At 30.5% G+C, this 21,336-nt stretch overlaps 2 protein-coding genes across 2 annotated transcripts; both read right to left on the bottom strand.

The window, feature by feature from the left end:
* Positions 1–8,872: 8,872 nt before the first annotated feature.
* On the bottom strand, positions 8,873–12,857 carry LOC105135878 (uncharacterized membrane protein At3g27390-like). Its single transcript, XM_011040957.1, has 10 exons — positions 12,671–12,857; positions 12,475–12,583; positions 12,125–12,323; positions 11,894–12,024; positions 11,292–11,580; positions 11,052–11,158; positions 10,805–10,946; positions 10,114–10,306; positions 9,486–9,729; positions 8,873–9,215 (listed from the first exon to the last, which is right to left on the bottom strand). Exons 1-10 carry the CDS (start codon positions 12,762–12,764, stop codon positions 9,077–9,079), a joined length of 1,647 nt encoding a protein of 548 aa, XP_011039259.1. The 5' UTR covers positions 12,765–12,857; the 3' UTR covers positions 8,873–9,076.
* A 4,684-nt stretch (positions 12,858–17,541) lies between these two features.
* On the bottom strand, positions 17,542–20,265 carry LOC105135876 (AP2/B3-like transcriptional factor family protein). The gene is made up of 4 exons (XM_011040956.1): positions 20,067–20,265; positions 19,563–19,974; positions 19,346–19,488; positions 17,542–18,057 (listed from the first exon to the last, which is right to left on the bottom strand). The coding sequence occupies exons 1-4, from the start codon at positions 20,145–20,147 to the stop codon at positions 17,794–17,796; spliced, it is 900 nt and encodes a 299-aa protein (XP_011039258.1). The 5' UTR covers positions 20,148–20,265; the 3' UTR covers positions 17,542–17,793.
* Positions 20,266–21,336: the final 1,071 nt, after the last annotated feature.

Genomic DNA, 21,336 nt, shown 5'->3' with positions numbered 1-21,336 from the left:
TATTTTTCTATACAATTTATTATATTTTTATATTCCCAGTATTAAAATAAGGGTTTTAACTCTCATTTTTTTGCACTTATTCTTAAAATAGTTGAAGTTTTTTCAAAAATAAGGATTTTAACTCTCATTTTCTTGCACTTATTCTTAAAATAGTTGAAGTTTTTTCAAAGTGACGATAGTTTTTCAATAATTATAGCTTTTTATAAGGATTCATTTATAACCATACTTTTAGCATAAACATCATGCATGATGAATTGAAGCTTTTGAACTTGACTCACAACGATTCTTAAGTAAATTATCTTGAAATCTAAAAATTTATCATTTATAAACTTTTTCATACTAGCATCTTTAGACTTGTATTTTTTTTTTTAAAGTGCATTTGCATTTTTTTTATTCATATATAAATCACTCCAAGATGTAGTTTTTACACACGAAATGACTCTAATTCCATGCATCAATAAGTGCTATAATAATGAGATCATAATTATTATTTGATATCTTTGTTGCTTCTTCCAGTAAGAGCTTTTTCAAGTTCAAGGTGATCAAATCAAACAACATTTTATGTTTTCACCACTTAAAATTTAATCAATTGAACTTTTTAGATTTCTTATCATGCACTATAAAAGATGATGGTAGAACCTTTCCTAACAAAGTAGTATTTACCGAAGCAATATTGGTTGGGACAACTAATTCTATAGTTTATTTCATGATAATTACTTGCTATAGCCACAAATTTATCTACAATTTTGTCTTCTTAATGCTAGCATAGAAAATTGTAAAATAATTACAAAGCTTACCAAATATTTTTTTTTCCAATTAAGCAAGATTAAAACAATTTATATTGTTTTAGTCCTTTTTAACATGCATCATATCTTTATAATTTTGTACAAATAATAAATACAATACATGAAGATATAAAAAGTTTGCAAAGAAGAAGAAGAAGAAGAAGATAGTATAAACTAAACAAAAAAACTTTTAAAAGTTTAGATAAAAAAGATATTTGATATTGCATGAATATAGCAACAAATTTAAATATTTAAATTATCAAGTTTAAAACAAAAATATGTAGTAACCTTCTAAAATTAAACTAGAAAACACAAAATTAAATATATAAACTAACCAGGACTAGTCAAAACTAAAGCCTTAATATTGTCATTAAGAAGTTATTAAATGATTAATTAAACTAGTGAGCATGGATTGTTTATTTTATCATTACAAGTGCAGATTAATTAAATTAGTTTTCCAAGAATATGAACATTTAATAATATATACCAATGCAATCTTACAATCACTAGTACACTTATATAAGGATTGCATGCATATTAAGTATATATCCAAATTTATATAAGAGATTTAGACAAAAAGCTTAACATGTATACTAAGCCTATAATAAATATTGAGCTTAAACTAAAAGCATGTAAAACACTTACTTGTTAAAACTCTTAAAATTTAATCAAGCTGAATTTTATTGTTTTTTATCATAATCTAATTTTGACTCTTTTTTTTTAATATGTTCCAAAAATCTAGCAAGAAAAGAAAAAAAAATAAATTCAAAACGTGTTTTTGATGTATTTACGTCATTTTCATAATTTTCAATGTTTTTAAAAACAAAAATTGAGAAAATTAAAAATTAAAATAAGAGGCAAAATGTATGGAGTTAAAATAGAAAGTAAAAAAAATAAGTGATCAAAATAAAATAAAGTCGCTTCGAGACCAAATAATTAAAAAAAATGACAAAAGTTAAGTGGGTAAAGTTAAAATAAAAGAAACAAGGGACCAAAGTAAAATTGAGTTACTTGAAGACCAAGTAACTAAAAAAAATAAAAAATAATTATGGGTTATAAATAAATAAATGAATTGTAAAGAAATAGAGGCTACAACTAAAAGACAAATCATCTCTTCATTAAAACCCTAACATCTATAATTTGTTTTTAAGAGAATATGATTTGGAATGTGGAGAAATAATACCTAGAAGAACATTATTCATCTTTTATTGCCTATCTCCTATAAAAAAAATCCTAGCTTTGTCTTTCTCTTTCTAAATCTAAAATATCTTTCCTCAATTTCTCTCACATCTGACCTCTATTTCTGATGAGACTATTACCATTCTCTTCTTTGTAAAGTCATTTAAAAAACCCATAATTAATTGAAACCAACAAACCCTGTATCATTATCAATCAAAAAAAGAGAAAGCCTTAAAAACGTTAATCTTTGATTTCTCTCTCCTTCGACCTTCAAACCCAGCAAGACCACCATCATTCTTCTTCTCTTAAAGATCACTACATAGTCATATAAGCTACATGACCCAATAACCATGGTGTGAGTAGAACTAAAAGTTAGAAAATGAATGCGTAGAGAGAGAAAAAACCACCATAGCCTTCTAGGGTCAGATTTCCCCAACTAACGAGAGGTGATATACACCTTCATCATAGGAAAAACGATGACTTGGTGCATCTTTCGACACCATCCATAGCTAGTCAAATGTTGGTAGTGCATGAAGTGACATGTTAAACATGATAACTCACTCTTGAAGTGAGACTGTCACGCGCTCATACTATCTCTCTTACTCCAACAATGTTTTTCTAGTATTCATCCCTTTTTAGTTCTTGTTAGCCACCTTTAAAAGGTCTATCTCAAACCTTAAATGTCTCTTGAATAAGTATCTTAGTTATTTGATGATTTTAATGTGTTTTGTGGTGAGATTTTCCTAGTTTTATCTTTTTCTATCTAAACCTAAAATTTCTTTTCTTGATTTCTCTCACATCTAACCTCTATTTCTGATGAGACCCTTACCATTCTTTTTTTTTTGTAAAGTCATCTAAAAAACCTAAATTTATTAAAACCAACAAACCATGTATCATCACTAAACAAAAAGAGAGAGAGTCCTAAAAACTTTTCTCTTTAATTTCTTTCTCCTTCGACCTTCAAACCAAGCAAGACCGTCATCATTCTTCTCCTCTTAAAGATCACTACACAGTCATATAAGCCACATAACCCAATAACCTTAATGTGAGTAGAACTAAAAGTTAAAAAATGAATACATAAAGAGAGAAAAGACCATTTTGGCATTCTAAGATCATATATCCCCCACCAATGAAAGGTGACATACACCTTCATCATAGAAAGAACGATGACTTGGTGCACCCTTGGACGCCATTCACAACTGGTCAAATATTGGTGGTGCATGGAGTGACGCATCAAACATGATAACCCATTCTTGAAGTGAGGCTGTCACGCACCAACACTATCTTTCTTGGTCTAACAATGTTTTTCCACTATTTCATCCCCTTTTAGTTCTTCTTAGCCAATTTTAGAAGGTCCATCTTAAATCTTAAATGTCCTTTGAATAAGTATTTTGTTTATTTAATGATTCTGATGTGTTTTGTTGTGAAATTTAGGATTGAACAAATTTTAAAAGATCTATATTTGTGCTTAAATGATATTGGCCAAATCTTTTAATCTTGCGAGCCCATTCTCATGTGTAAGGATTATATGAAATAGCATGCTTAGACAAGATTTTATCCTTGTGCATGTGTTTGTGTTTATTATTTATTGTAATTTTATGCATGCAAAATTTAAGGCCTTATATGTTTCTCATGCTTTTGGTAATTACATTAGTAATTACATTCAAAAAACAAGGAAATTTATCATGATCAAAGTTTTGCATATGGCCAACCCTCTCACATAATATTTTTTTTTTAAAATACATTCTTGCATCTTTTTTTTTAATTTACACATTCTTTGTTAATTGTTGATGTCATTTTGGCTTTTTTTACATTTGCATTTAAAAAAGAAAAAGCTAAATATATTTTTATTTTTGCATGCATCCATTTTAGGTTTTATAATTTATTTATAAAGCTCATCGAGGCTTGACCCAAATTAAAAGGCTTTCGAAAAGCTAACATTCCAAAAATTTATCCCCCTTTCAAACTGATGATGAATAAAAATTATGCTCTTTATTCATGATATTTAAGATAATACTTATAGTGAGCTGTTATTTTGAATATTAACGGGGAGTAAGTCCTCTGCTTCTTCATTTTAAAATATACCCTCATTTGAAATTTCCTTTTTAGTTTAATATTCACTAATAAAAAAATTTTAAGAAAAGTTTGAATATAATATTCACCAATTACATCTGAGTATGAATAAAAAGTATTAAGTTTTAATTTAACAAATATTTCCAATGAAACCTATATGTCATAGCATAAATGAACCTTATCAAGACACTTCATATAGATGTTTTCTAGGACTTGAGTTAAATTCAATAAACCTAATATGGACTTATGAATTATTTACTGATATGACTTGATTGACAATTAACAATAGATTATGATCAAGACTAACTAATTTTAGAACTGTCAATCCATCAAGTGTTATCCAAAGATAATAATTAGAAATGATAAAAATAAATCAGATCATATAATGGCTAGATTTAACCTTTTACCTAAGATTTAACTCACATCAATAAACTCATTATCTTTATATAGATAAACCATTGATATATTAGGCACAACAAACTATTAGGAATAAATTATAAGATTATTAATACAAATTACCTAAGCTAAGATGAAAATACATGTCCTCTAGCACAATCAGTCCCTTATCATAGATCTTTGTTGATTAGTTAATATTGTTCAATGATCATAATACTAGGTGGTAAATTTTTATTTTATTTTTACACCATTTCTCCAACATAAAACAAGCTTTTTGTTTTTAATAGGCTCACCATGATGTCGAGTACATCATTGTTAATGATTAATTTTTTGTCATTAAAACTTTATTTCTCTCCCTTGGTGTAAAAAGACTAAGTTCGGTAAGTCTTAAAAATTCCAATAATACCACCTTGTTCAGATGCATTTATAAATAAAATCTATGAACCAAAGGAATTTAACACAAGAATCTTTCTATAAAGACAGAACCTAAGCTCTAGTATAGAAGAAAAAAATAAAAAAAGATTAAAACAAAGGAACTAAGCTAAAAAACTAGGGTAAAGAAAAGTTTGTAAAATCTAGAAAAATTATCTAGAAACAACCAAAAACACTATTCTACAACCCTCAATTTATATATGATTTTGGAACAAAAATTAAGATAGAATTAATTATGTTGATTAATATAATAAATTCTCTTTATTATCAGCTTTGACTACCTTCCATAAAACCAAAACTAAACTTAAGTGTTTTGAATTTAAATCTAATATTTTTTACCTAAAAAAATTGTTCAGTTTATAAAGAAAAATCTAATGTTTTTTAGCTGAAAAAAATGTTTAGATTAGGAAGAAATTGTTCCAAAAAAAAAACTGATTAGATTTATAAACTCATTGACTGGAAAAAACAATATACCAACAAAAAATAATTTTTCAGGGGCCATTGAGTTATAAACTTAAAACCAAAGCCTAAAATAGGTTGGTAGAAAAAATAATTCTTTTATTGTCTAAAAAGTTATTCTTACATTAAACACAAGCTTAAACCCTTTTAAAGCATGAGTCGTGTGTTTGTGGCTTATGACCCAAAACCTATTTTGCCTAGGTCCTCTCCTATCTAGATTGTCATTGAATCCAATCTTAAATTCTCATATTTTCACTAAATAAACAATTAAAAAATCTTGTTTCTATTCTATATGGAATAAAGCTTTAAAGAGTTTTATGTTTCTCTAAAAATTATTAAATAAAGGTTCTTTGAGATTAATGTCTTATTCATTCATAATTTGTTTTAATTATGTTAATATTACATGTTAAAAAATTTATGTTACAGAATAAATTTCAATAAAATTTGAACTTAAAAAATGAGTAGACTTTATTTTTTATTTGGCACAAATTTACCCGATAACCATGTTTTAGAAAAAAAAATCCAACAATTTCTCTTTTTTATTTTAGAATTCTAATATTTCTACATTGTAAATATCAATTTTTAACCTATTTAAGAAATTGTAAAACCTATTAGAAAAGAAGAATATATAAAAGTTATATTTTAGAATAAAACTCCAACTTAGAGTTTTTTATATTTAAGCTCTATTAAGTCAAAACCTTATCTTTTTTGTTTGTTATTTTTCTTCGTGCTATTTCTATTTATATCAATCTAATTCATAAAAGAAAAAAAAAAGCCCATACTTGAGCTATGTTGTAGCTAGGATTCCAAATTAATTTTTAATGCAAAATAAAAATGCATAGTTAACGCGAATGCATTTTCTAACTTCATGAAAACATTTAATAGATAATAGAAAAGTTAATGTGTGTATTTAATATAATAAATAGAGAATTATATGAGGTAAGAAATCATATAAAAAAAAGTTAACATTAATTAAAAACTAAAGCATGAAACTACAAGATAAATGCACATAAAGAAATTTAATTGGCCTAAAAACCTCAAATCAAATATTTTTTTGATAATTCCAATCTATTTTTTATGGCATTATTAAATGTGAGAATCACCTTTATTGAGTTTTATTTTAAAGATGTATTTATAGATACCAAAATTAAAGTTATTGGTTGTCGAAATCCAGTCACTCTAGAATTTTCTCTCACCTAAAAGTTTTTAGTAATTTTCTCTCTCATCTTTTAAGATGTAAAGACTAATATATATATATATATATATATATATATAAAGCAATAGGGTTTGGTATTGAAGTGAAAAATCCTAAAATAGATGGGACCAAATATAAATATTTTAAAATTAAAGGATTGTAGTGTAGTTTTAGGCGCCTTTTGAATAAAATACCTAGGAAAAAAAATATATTTTGTTTCAATATCAATTTTGATCCTTTTTTTTATTTTATTTATTCCAATAAAAAAAATTAAATTATATGAATTTGACCAGTCTTTTGACTCCAAAAAGATCTCTAACACCTCAAACATGTGATGACATACAACATCAAAAGAATAAAAATTCAAATACAACAAAACACAGAAGTTGTGAGGACTAAATTGAAAGAAAATAAAGTTTAATTATCAAATTGAAACATATAAAAAATTTAAAGAGGCTAGGAAAATTTTGCCAAGAAAACCTAATTCTAATTGTTGTAGCTCCTCACTTAATTGCATTATGAATTCTCCTAATGCAAGGTTTTTTTTTCCATCCATGTATTTTTTTTCTTATAATTTGATTCTTTTACATTGATTTTATTTAAGATTGATCTTGATAGTTTTATTATGATAAGATTGGTGTGAGTCTCTCACAAGATTAAAAAAGTATTATGTCATTAGATAGACACTTAATTTTATGAAAAATAGTTTGGATTTTTTATTTCCTAAAAGATTAAAACCAAAGGGACTACAATTAAAATTAGAAAAAAAACCACCCTTTCCGTCCATAAAGAGCAAAAAAAATTTTTCTAGCATGGGATCTAGAGGGATGATAGACAAAAAGAGAAGAAGAAATGATTGTTGGAGCCACATTGCATCATCATAGCTTTCACGCATTGCCTTGAAAGGAACCCTCACTAAGATGATTTCAGATACACTAATAAAAGTCACCTTTAAAGCTCAGAGGAAGCCGAACAAACCACCCCAATGCAGCGATTTTCCTAATATGCAGGTGCATGTAAGTCATACAAGCATCATACATTTTTTTTCCTCTTCCTTTAATTTAGTCATCTAGTCTATAATAACTCCTCAATTAAATTTTAAATTTCATTCCAATTGAGTCCAAAGCCCTTCTCTTTTAATTTATCCTTTAATTTATCCTTTAATTCTCTAATAACTTTTTAATTTAATCTTAAATCTTATCCAATCCCAAATAAAGACTTAATCAAGGAAAGAAGAAGAAAAAAGACAGAGTTAAGCTACCAATAGAGTTACCACATTCTTATCATGTCTATGACTTGAGTTCATGAATTAAACAATTAACTCGAGTTAATTAATGATAATTTAATATGTTGTCATTTGAATATTAAAAAAAAATATTAACTTAAATTTTTTTGAAAGCTAATTCATATTTTCACGTGTTATCTAGATTGTATTTGAACTTATGTGTTATCTAGATTGTATTTGAACTTATGAAATCAATTGTATCATATTATGATAATTCTCAAATGAATTAATTTGAAGCTTGAGTTAGAAAAAAAATCAAATAAAAAAATTTTAAAATTAAGCTACTAGGCCGAATTTAATGATATTTTTAGAGAATTCTCACAGCTTGCCCAATTTGCTTTGCTTTAAAGAAAATGTTGATTTGAATTTAATTTCAGCAGTCATATTGGGTTTCAAATGGGTCAACTTGTTGTTTTTCAAAAAACACTCTTTACTAACACCTTGAATCCGTGCCCGCAACGGAACTAGTGAATGCTGAAATACGAGAGAATGAACAGTGGCTAGATAGTACATCACTATTCTGTTTTCTTTCTTTGTCGATTTGAGTTGCCTAGGAAGGAGATTTGCCCATAGAAACAACGTTATAAATGATGAGATGCAAAAGGATAAACAGTGGCTATACAGTAAAACACCTACTGTTTTATTGAGTTGCCTAGGAAGGAGATTTGCCCATCGAAACAATTTTATAAATGATGAGATGCGAAAGGATAAACAGTGGCTATACAGTAGAATACCTAATGTTTTGATTTATTTATTGATATTAATCTTAACATTTCAAAATCAGGAGGACTTGGTGGATTCACCATATATTTAATTCAGATGGTGGATTTTCACAATGCCAATTCATAGATAAATTGGGTGAGACTGATTCTTCACACCCCTATTTTGGAGCTATGCAGAAACTTCATCCATATCCAGCTAGAATAATGGCTTCTGTATGTTGTCTAATTGTTTACAAAATTGGTTGACGTTTAGCAATAGCTATCATTGAGCCAAGGTTGATTGGTAGTAGCAAATGATTGAATCTAACTTGGCTGAATTTTTGCTAGTTGCCAAACCACCTGTTTTATGAGAACGTATCAGATATCAGATGTTTTCATTGATATGGGACATCATACAGTTTCCCTACGTATAATTTTTTTTTACAAATATATTTTCCAGTGACTGTTAACTAGTTCACAAAACAAGCTAATAGGCTTAAACATCCTCTATGAGTAACAATAGCAGATTCACTCCTATCATTTCTATACAAGTGTGAGATGCAGAGAGAACCTATCTAGCTGCCTCCAAGTCATCTCCGCTGGCTAGGATGCTAGAGTTCTTTGCTTCCTCCTCAATAGCCTTCGCAACTTCACAGAAGCGACGCCTTGATGTTGGCAGCCTTGACAGCGTCAAACAGAAACCTTGCAATCTGATTTGCAATATATAATCAGTTTTCAAGTACTACGAAAGAAATAGACACGCACAAAGTACACACACAAGGAAAATACATATAAGAGAACTTTGTAGTTTAACTAACCTATTATAGTAATTCAAATTGGAGAATAATCAATGAAAGGAAATGTTTAATGGTCAGTTTCTGGTTGCATAAACAAAGCATAGCCACTGCAACACATTATGGGCTGCTTTGGAAATGAATATTATTCAGCTAAATGATTCGGAATGAAAGTGTTAGCAATACCTTCTACTAATACCCTCCAACTGGGCTCTTTTGATCTCATCAGATGGGGGAGTGCCACCATTCAGCCAAGATTTTATTCTTTTTTCATCGCCACCATACAGGCAGTGTTTGTAAAAGTACAGCTCCTCAGATTCATCTAATTTTAGACTGCTGATTTGCTCCTTCATGATGCACATTGGCTCATAGAGCCAATCAAATATTCGCCCTTCTGGTCTATTCAATCTTGTTATCTCAACTTTGTCACCTGGAACATGTAGGATGAGTATTATTTCATGTCAAGTCAGGCCATGCAATCTCCAATTCGTTTTCATTAAGTTAGCAAGCAATAGACCAAAATCTCCAGTACAGACAATGAGGTTTGCGTTTGAAAATTTATTCGCAAACTTGAAGATAATAGTTAATATTTTGGGGACTTGTATGTGACATTGAAGAGATAAACTAAGTGCCACAAACCAATTTAAGAAAGAAAACACAAATATTTATTTGAATTCTACAATAATGAACACAAATGGATAATTTCCATCACACTGTACTGGTCTAAATAAAGTGGCCTTGAATCAAATTACTGCTGCAATTTGGTAAAATGCTTAGCTTGCATATTAAGTGGCAAGAGTAAAGAGATTCTTACGCAGGATTAAACCATAGGAGCCATGCTTGAAAGAGCGGAGGAAGCATTCAAGAAATGCATATGCAGGAATTCCGTTGTCGATGATCTTTGATTTTGAGTCTGCCCAGGCATCCAGATCTGGCATTCCAATGGCTCCCATTCTGAGAAGCTCTTTCCCTATATCTTCAAATGTTTTGAAGAAACTATCCCATATCTGCTTTACATATCGTAGACAGAATTAATCAATATACAGAAGAAACAAAAACATTTTTGAAGTGGCAGTTTTGAAAACTAAAGATAATAAAGCTGCAGGGTGCTTGAATTTGACGGGAAGAAAAGGAGAGTATCATTTTACAATACAAATTTATGTGAATCTTATGGTCTGAAAGCAATACAAGAGAACTGTAGATGACAGAAACGAGAATAATAATGTTAGACAACAATGAGTACTAATGTCCAACTTGTTCAAGTTATTCAGGTTTTATTATTCAGCAACATTAATAAAATTTACGAACAAACTTCTGAAGCAAAGTGTGCATTAACTGAAATTCCCGACATAAAACTAGTTTTCTGTCAAGGGAATCCTATTATAACAATGACATTCAATTTCCTCCCCCTCCCTCTCTTTGGTGGGACTAAACAAAGATTTCTGAAAACAATGCCTGATGGTGAAGTTTGTCATAACTAGGCCATGTACACATTTCATTCTTACCATTGCGGCCTTCAGTGAGGTGGCTTTATCTGTAGTAGTTGTTACTAATTGTTCACCAACATAAGCAGCTTCAAAACGTTCATGCAGTCCCTTCACAGGAAGCAGTGAAGAACTGGAAGTAGCCCCTTTTCGATATCTGGGCCTGGTTGCCGCACCAACAGAAGTTATCATACAGATCATTTAAGGACTACACAATCTAGAAGAATAATATTCAGGAATATATATAGGCATTACTAGAGTTACATACCTGGGGAAGCAGGAGCCTTCTTGCAAGTAAAGTAAATCATTGGTGTACTCATCAAATATAGAGGCAGAGGCAACAACATAAAGCAACCCTCTCTTAGTAGAATTCTCCTGATTTAAACACCAAAGAGAACTCTCATAACCAAAATAACCAAAATAATCCCACATGAAAACAGGGATGAGTCTGCTAAAGCTCTAAAAGAACAAGAATGGTAGCAGATATAATATGGTAATCAAATTTTACCTGATATGCAACAACTGCAGCAAAACAGCCAAAACCAAGACTTGATATTATGCCTGCTGCAATCGCCAACAGAACCATAATAGGCCATAACAGAATCCAAAGTGCGGCAAAGGGAACACATACAGTCTCCAAAAATGGGCCTTCCCTTCCTATAAGATCTTGTATTAGCCGGTGCCAACCTTTCAACAGCATTAAAGGTGCTTTTAACAGAACTATTATGGTGATGACATGAACATCAACGACAATTCCTAGAATTGCTGCCAGTATGCATCCAGGTATCTGAGCAACCCTATTTAAAAACCAGGGAATTATAAAAACTTCATTAGACATGTAAATGAAAAGTCCATGCAAATGTGCTTTGAACCCCAGACATGCCAAAATCACAAGTTAGAAAACATGGATGTACAGCATACATGGTTAACTGTCTCATCCTTCATTCGAGGCAGAGGAAGAGACCGATATGCTTCGTTTACAAGTTTTCAAGAATGTAATAATGACCATGCAATTGAATCAAATATTCAAAGGAGAAATAGTTTGAAACCCAATAATGAAACAGTTCTAACATTAGCAGAATCAATTGCATGAAATAAGAAGATCAATACTTGAGTTCAATAGGCTCCTCTCCCTTCGACTCCAGCAGCTCATCCATAACAGAGAAGTACGAGTGGAAGGAAAAGTCAGCAAAATCACGGACAACTGTGCATGCTCCCCGAACACAGGACCAAGTGCCATCCTAGAAAAGTCATTCCAAAAACAGCATTATCTCTTGGCTAGACACAAATAAATCATGTTTTTCATGGTGTATCAGAGGAGGAGAGCTATAGAAATCTTACAGTCAAGCATCTAATCAACTTCATACAAATTGAACCTTCCTTGCTGATAGCCCGAAATGTCTCCATGACAGGCCAAATGAAACCATACATAGCACCCATAATCGCACTCCCAACAACTCCAACAACAGTCCACAAAGCTATTGGTAGCGGAACTAGTAAAATCAGTAGGCATTTCATATATGGGCCAAACCTCTTTGATCTGTTTCAATTTCAAAGGAACGGTAAGAAAGAAAGGGAAAGAACTGGCCTAATGTTAGCATGAAACTCCGAAATATTGAAATGACCCATAAACAGGTATTCTCTTCAGACTCCCATACAAACAGTAAACTGAAAAGAGGTGGAGAACTTACTTTATTATGCAGTAGAAGCTCCATATAAGGTGAAGGGGCCATAAACCAATGACTATACCAGTATCACCAAATGCAATTACCAGAAAAACAAAGGGACTGAAAAAAGCACCTGCAAAATACTTTTATGATTAATAACAAAGGATTAACAATGATTCAGATATAATGACGAAGACAGAGAAAAGGAATAAATGGATACCTTTGATGCATCCAAGAAAAAATAGAAACAAAAAAATTGGAAAGAAGATGATAAAGTATAAAAGATAGTTCAAGAATCCTTTAGGAACATTCATTTTTCTTTGAAAGAGCTATTTTCTTGGGATTAGTTATCACTCAGGCACTTCTTTTAATTGCTGCTAATTATAGGCAAATGAATATCTAAGGACCAAAAATATGGATCTTGTGTAAAAGTGGTGATGATGTTCCAAAATTTAGTATTCATTATTTGATGTTTATACAGTGATCAATCACATATTTATGATAATATTTTTTTTTTTTAAGCTAAGAAGTAAATAGTTGGAGGTAGAAAGCTCACTATCTGCAAAATAATTTTTTTTAGTAAGGTTTAATGACTTTAAATTAATAAAATTAGTAATTGTTTTAGTAAAAAATTATAATAAATGAGATACTAAACTTTAAATTTTAAGAATAAGAATATTTATTTTTAATTTTGTATGATATTTTTTTAATAATTAAAATATAAATACTTAGATAAAAAAGAGAAATGACAAATCATTTAATTTACTAAGTGATTTAGAGGATGTATATAGCACCAAACTTTGTTAGGTTGCTTATATAGAAAGATTGACATGCCATTTACTATTGATAATATTAATGAGAGATAAATATATTTTACATAATATTAATAAAGAATAAATATCTCTTACCAATATTAATATTAGCTAAAATATGGTAAGTCTTTTAAAAGACTTGTATATATTTAGGGGGTGCATGGAGATAATTATTCTTTACTTTTAAAATTTCATGTTAAGATCCACAAGAATAATAATAAAAAAAAATAGTTTTATGACCCAAAATAAGACTCATAACTATTATTAATTCTATACCTATTTGGACTTGAAGTGATGCATTTAGGTTTAACACGTAGCTAAACTCAGGGATATTAGTTCTAACCATTTGCAAGACTCATATACACCTGGGCTCAACACGTAACTAAACTTCGGGATGTTAAGTCTAACCACTCACTATACCCATATGCATATAGATTCAATATGTAGTTGAACCTACGAGTGCTGGGTTTAATAGCTTATTATACCTACATGCAATTTAGTTCAGTGCGTAGCTAAATACAGGGGTAATAAGTTTGGCAGCTCATCGGACCTATATAAACTTAAGCTTAGTGTGTAGCTAAATCCAAAGGTGATGGGTTTGGCAGCTCGTCAGACTCATATTTATTTGGGCTTAACACATAGTTGAACTCAAAGGTAATGGGTTTGCTAGCTCGTTGGACTTATATTTACTTGGGTCCCGAATGAAGCTAAACACAAGAGTACTAGGTTTGGCAACTAGATAGACCTATTTATGCTTGGGCTCATCATGTAGCTAAATCTAAGGATATTGAGTTTCAATATTTACTCAACCCATATGTACTTGGACTTAACTCGCAGCTGAACTTAATGATGTTGAATCTTAAAGCAAGTCAAACTCATTTTATATAGACTTGAATTTTTTTAAATCCATGTTAGGTTATCACCCTCATTTTATCTTTATAAACATGGATTTAGGCTAAAACTAAAATTTTAAAATACATGTCTCTCAAAAAACAAAATGACAACTTGCATTTAATACAATAATTGAGTCTTGCAAATTTATGATAGCTAGAAAGGTTATTCATTCAATGATGGAAATGAAATGTTGTTTCTTTTACAACTTTAATTGTTCTTGCTTTTTTTTTTTAAACTTTCACTCTATGTAACCTCTATAAAAAGAGTTTTGTTAAAGAATTCCTAAGTAAGACTTGCTCTATTTTGAGAAGAAACTATTATCTTAGGTACTTATCATCCCTTATTAAAAAAAATAGATCTTAAGAGAGTTAGTTTTAACCCTAAAAGTAAGGATGTTATTTTCTTCGACTATAAGTTTAGATTTCAACCAGAAACAAGAGAAAACAGTAGGGGACAATGGTCTATTAAATTGGAACCTAAAACCATAAGGGGTGGAAATCCAACATCCATTTTTGAAAAGGGGGAAGGCAATTCTCAACATCGAAGAAGTCCTTCCCCTACTACATTTAAGAAATCCCGAGAGAGATAAAGGTTACCTTAAACCCCTGAGAATGATGTTCCTAGTACTTTATACGTAGAGGAAATGACCTTTGCCAATGGTCGCCTGAATAATACATGATTCAACTGTCTTCTAGGGATCAAAGGATCAACCAAACAACCTTGACCTTCACTTAAGGACATTTTGAGATCATAGCCTCTATATGCATGTATAAGTTAAGATATACCTTTCCTCTTCAAGGATTTATGAGTGAAGTGTTTACGTACTATAGATTAGGTTCATGACAGTTGCATCCTAATAAATGGGTGAGCCTATATTTAGAAAAAAACTCTAAAAAGTTGAAGGGAACCCAGTAAGGATGAGCCTATACTTCAAAAATCTTTTAAGAGACTGAGGAGAACCCATGAAGGGTGGAGCCTATATAGAAAATTACTAAGTGGATGAACCCATAAAGGATAAGACTATACTTAAAACATTCTTTAAGAAGCTAAGAGGAATCTATGAAGGGTGTAACCCGTACTTAAAAAATTCTCTAAATAGTTGAAGGAAACCCATAAAGGATGGAGCTCATACTTAGAAAAATTTTAAGTAGTTAGGAAGAATCTAAGAAGAATAGTGTTATTGTACTAGAAAGACCTCATATTCATCCCTTGAAAAGTGGTCAGTAAAGTATAGGAGGCCTATGACCTAGCAAGAATGGAAAGGGGATATACTTACAGTAGGTAATGTTAACTTTTATGTATTATCAAAGCCTGCAAGTCTAGATGACAACTTTAATAAATATAAGTTTCCATAAAAATTATTTGTAAGTGTAGCTTTGAGGTATTGTCATGGGCATACACTTGAGGTATCGTTATGGACATAGTCGTAAAGCATAGCCATGAGTATAGTCATAGACATAGCCATGAGCATTACCATGGATGTAGCCTTGTATAAATGTTGGTGTAATTGTGAAAGTGATCTTTAGCGTAGCTTAGGTATAATTGTTAACTTAGTTGCTGACATGTTGTTTGTGTAGCTATAAACATAGTTGCTGGAATAGCTACCATTATGTTTGAGTTTTGTTAGCTATGGAAATAGCCTTTAGGAAACAGGAAATGAATTGACTTTTGCTTAGTTCCTACTGACAACACCAATGATAAGAATTCAAAAAGTCTAATTAACTTAGAAATAAAACTTATATGTTGGATAATAAGTTAATTTCTTAGTTCTAACAATTTGATCAATTCTTTTGGTCAAAGTGACTGATAGCTGATATCTGGTATCTAGAAAGTTAAGGTGACTGTTATCCGTAAAAGCTTCTTTTTAGTAGATATGAAGGCTGTCAAATGTTTAAGTATATATTTTGTATAAAAAGAGAGTTAATAATATTTTAGAGAGACAAATTTTAAAAATATATAGACAAAAAATATTAAAAATAAAAATATTGTGAACCTAAAGTTTGAGAGATTTATAAGATATTTATAGATAATAAGTTTTGTTCTTTTATGAAAAAGAGGGGTTGTAATATAATTTTACCCTAATAACATTAATAATAAATAAATATCATTTAAACAAATATTAATATGATATAAATATAATATATTATTTATAGATTTTTTATATATCTAATAAATATAAAAGAGAGTAAGGTTTAAAATGTAGATAAATTTATAAAAACTGGATTTTTTTTTCTAGACTGAATCCATTAATGATTAGGCCCAAATATATTACTCCATGCCGGGAGTTTTTCAGTTTTAGGAGATTTTTAAACTAATTAAATCTGGATTTATCACTTAGCCTAGCAATTAATTCTGGTCAACGAGGCCATTCTTTCCTATATTTTCTTATCAGCCAAGAAGAAGCATAATAGCTAAAGCAGAAGTGAAATACCATACTCTATCTAACTTGATTAGTAAAGTTCAATACTATAAAACAAAAATCTGAATCATCTACTGTGGAAAAGACAAGCTGGAAGGACGATAGACTTTGTGCTATGTGATCCTATAAAAAAATAAAATATAAACAAATTAAGAAAACGAATAGGTGCTGTGCAAGAGTCAAGCCTGATCATCAGCCTGTTTTTCAATTGTTTAGTTCACCAAATCATCTCGAGGTTTCTTGATCAACTCACTAACTTCAGGATACCTTCAAAAGAGAGATCAAGTTACGGTCAAACCGTGTAGAATTATTTTAAAAAAAAAACCTATTCATGCCTACCAAATGGTCTGGTTCAGACAAAGATTTGGTCTCCTGCCTGGCTCATGGAATCCTGTTGGACCTATTTAGTATTATTATTGGCATCATTTTAGTCCAAGCTAGTGTCCAATCTTCAGAAGTTGTGGAAAAGGCAGTAGTTACGTTTTCAGATGAGTTGCTCTAGACTTCTAGGTCCATACAGACTTGAGGGCAAGTAACTTATTATAAATACACGTTAGCAGCATCAAATTTAGAAGCCTGTCCTCTTTCCATTGTCTGTTCATGACTGTATTAGCTGGGAAGGTGACCACAAGTATCAACTGCAGCTTTCCAAGACTGATCAAACGGTTGCGTAAATGGTTTGCATAGCTTGATTTCAAGACTGTCCTTCCATTTTTCTGTCCTCGACTACAGTATCTTGGCATCGCTTTTGGCAACTAAACACGATCAAATTTAAACTGCTTCGGTTCATCATCTTATAGCAAATGATGAACTGTCTAGCATGTAATTATCACTTTTTAGCAGTGGTCGACCTGCTGAAGAACGAAGCTGCTATGTCTAACCAGAACAGTCCAAGGTAGGACACTGGATTCATATGTAATAGATGTCCTCGCATCCATTTTTTTTCCCCATAGACAGCCCAAGGTAAAGGTAAGAGGAACAGACAGTTACAAAAATCTAGTTTAGATATCAGCAACCAAAACTGCATTCAGAACAATGGATTGTGTCACTATTTGATTTAAGTCAAAACAAATCATCTTACCAAATGCTCAACAACTTTAGAAGAAAAATATTCCTCAACTAAAAAATGTTTTCCTTTAACCAGGAAAGCAGTACAGGTGCTTAGCCTCCCCTATTATGATAAGGGTCAGACAAGATGTCATGCTTTCAGCCATGTTTTCAAGTTCTGGGACCACGGCGAACAACTTGCACCTTTATTACATTGCATAAATTGCCTTTCGAGCATATAAATGTAAAAACGCACTGGTCTCTTGGTACCAACTTATTCATCCTGCAGAACTCAGAGAATCCACTACTAAGCACAGTATAGCCGCTGTCCCAGAGACTGGTTTGCACAGGCCATAACTTCCCACTCTCATCGCGAAGTTTTATCTCTTTAAGCAATTCAATATTATTTTCTCGCAGAAATTTCTTAGGAATACGCTGCAGAAAGCAAGAACACAATAAGACATCTCATGCAGTGGTAATAAAAAGAAGGTCACCAAACAAGATTAAATTTTAAATGGCAAGACAATAACTAGGTAAAAAATAAAGGTATTAGAGAAGAATGTGCCATATAAGTCAGCGAAGACAATCTTACTAACATCTGTGACCATTTTTCAGAAGATTTCGGATCCTCTGCCAGCTAAGAGAGCAATATCAATTCAGATTTCTTGGGTTTTGGCAGAGACAGTTTTTTGTCTTCAAGATGCATCCAGTTTTTACCTTTGCCGAATATCAAACTCTAGTTTCGTTTTCTGTTTTTATGGATTCCTTTTTTCCTAGTCCTTAAATTAAGTGTAAAAGGCAGGAAACCCATTTGGTTGAATTTTGAAATCCCCAGCAACAGTTGCTGCTGTGCAATTGCTCCACGGATCTTAAAATGAGCAAACAACTCATGTTGAAACCCAAGTAAAGAGCAACCACATACAATGTAATGTATGTAACCAAATGCTAGTTGGATAATTAAAACCAGTAGAGTTGAGGCTTCGGTCCTGGCAATTGCATCAATGAACTCCTGGAACAACTCATCACCTAAGTAAAGATTTTAAAACTCTCTTGTCTTTCTAAAAGACAATCCTTATTTGACACAGACAAAGTACTTTCTAATTCAATATAGACAAATAATTTGAGCTATCATATTAGATCAAATCAGGCACTCGGCCAAATTTGACTAAGAAACTGCAATGACTAATTTATGTTTCATTTAACATTGAAAGGCAGGCATCTAACTGACTCCTAACTATATTAAAGACCCATAAAATTCAGACATTAAATCAGACAAATTCTAAATAAACAATGTGTCATAGTTATGCTTGGAACTTACAATTGCAATAGGGCTACACATATTTCCTTGCCCCCTGCTTTGTTAAAAAAAAAAAAAAGAATACTGAAGGCTAAAGCTAAACAATAGTGCACGTTTTCTCTTTGTTTTGTTTTTATAATTAAGACCAAGCCATACAAACTTCCTAGTCATATGCTGTTTCTTGGGACCAATACACGTAAGTGAACCACAACAGACAACAGTATACTTGTGATAAAATTTTCAACTTCCTATTCCTTCAATTTCTATTTTAGAACCTCAAAAAAATTAGATATAGGCAAAATAACCACAGTTGTGCATCTAACAGTCATTCACAGAAAAAAAAATGGATTAAAATGAATTCCTGAGATTTTTTTTTTTTTTACTTTCTTTACCAATCTTGCAAGATACAAGATAAAAAAAACTCACTGCAAATCGAGTAATTTGAGTAATATTCAAAACAAAGCGTGGAACTTCACGAGGAACAGATGATGGTGCTTTAGCCCCCTTGCATTCTCCAAGTTTTGCTATCTTAGTTTCACTTGATTTAGGTCCACTTTTTCCAAACAAACCTATTAACACAAACAACTTACATTAATAAAGAGGCAAAATCATGTCTACAAAAAATAATTTATCAAAAACTAACCCTGCGATCGAGTTATGCGAGGCTCAATGTTTGAATCTTTCTGCTTGCAACCACTAATAGGCCTACTACCGATAAAATCTTCTTCTGTTTCTTGCTCCTCCTTCACATGAATGCTAGGCTTATTCTCTAAACCTCTACCTTCTTTCTTCAATCCATTATTCTTCAATCCATTATTACCATACAATTCAACTTCGAATTCAGAACTCCCATCATACTTAAAAATTAAGAAATCTCCATCAACTAAAGAATGATAACAAGCAAACTCTTTCCACCCATCTTTAATAACCCAGTCCCCTTCTCTTTTCACCAACCCTACTTGCCAAATCTTTGCATTCCCATCTTTAAGTGTAGCATTCTTCGGTAAAGCTTCATTCTTTCCATTAAATTGCACACCAAACGCAGGTGGTAAACTCTGCAAATATCGAGAAAGATTCAATTTTGATCAATACCCAATTGAGAAAACAAAAAATCCAGTTGAGAAGCATAGAGAAAGAGAGAAAGCACCAGTTGGCGGGAACTGAAATCTGAAAGGTAGACTTTGAAGAATTCGTTGGAGAAAGAAACGTTTCTTTTAGGTTTCACCATGTCTCTTTCTTCTTCTTCTTCTTTTTCTCCCTAGTTGAAATTTAAAAAAAACACCCCTCGGCAGTAATTCATATCTACAGCATCACCATCCTCGCTGGAGTTTCTTCTAAAAATAAGGAGAAAAGTATATATTTAATTAATTTGTTTTCTATTTCCTCGACAGAGTTGATTGTATTTTTTTAATCTCTAAATTGCCCTTTTAAATTACTCTTTCCATTCTGTTTGTAGATGGTGAAATTATAAAATATGACTAGAAGGGAAGGATATTGTAGTGAAAAAACAATTAATTAAACTAATCCAAGGGCTAAGCTATTTTTATTTATTATTCTGATGAAAATTGTTGTCAATTAAAAAGTCTACATACTTTGAAAATTATAATCCACACCTTATATGTGGTCAAGCAATTAACACAATTTGATAAAACATCATTTAATCAGTTAAAAAATAATCGTAATTGTGATCCCAATACAATTTAGATAATCTTGTTGAATGCCAATTTTCATTGTTCATAGATTTCCATGAAAAATTAATATTTCATATCTGAATTTATCAAGCTACATGGCGAATACACTTTCATGCTGAATTTATTGTTTAAATAAATAATTTTAATTGATATACATAAAAAAATTTAAAAATAATTATTTAATATGACTAAATTTATACTGTGAATTTACATAAAAGTTACAATAAAAATATGTTTGAAAGTACTAATGCTTCTGCTTTTGAGTGTTTTTAGTTTGAAAGTACTAATGCTTCTGCTTTTGAGTATTTTTAGTTTGAAGAAATATTAAATTAATGTTTTTTAATATATTTTGATAATTTTAAATTTTTAATACGTTGATATAAAATATTTAAAAAAGAATTTATTTTAATATACTTTAAATAAAAATTTTTATAAAAACTATATCTCGTGATCCTAAATATACATTAAGTATTGGATCCACACACGCCATACGAGAAAATGGAAGGTAAAATTTTATTTTTATCATAATTTAAAAAATATCAAAAAATCAATTAATAAATATTATAATTAGTTTATAGTTATCTATTAGAATTTCATCAAAATTTTAAAAATATTATAAGAACTAATTTGTTTAATTAATATTTCTAGTGTGAATTTTATAATGTATATTTTCAATATTAAATTAAATAAATTAACAAAAATAAAATGTTAGAAATTAATCGTAGA

This window comes from Populus euphratica, unplaced genomic scaffold (genome assembly GCF_000495115.2).
Source record: "Populus euphratica unplaced genomic scaffold, PopEup_1.0 scaffold234.1, whole genome shotgun sequence".
NCBI classification, from domain to species: domain Eukaryota; kingdom Viridiplantae; phylum Streptophyta; class Magnoliopsida; order Malpighiales; family Salicaceae; genus Populus; species Populus euphratica.
The sequence above is the reverse complement of the archived record's forward strand: the minus strand, read 5'-3'. Positions and strand labels throughout refer to the sequence as shown.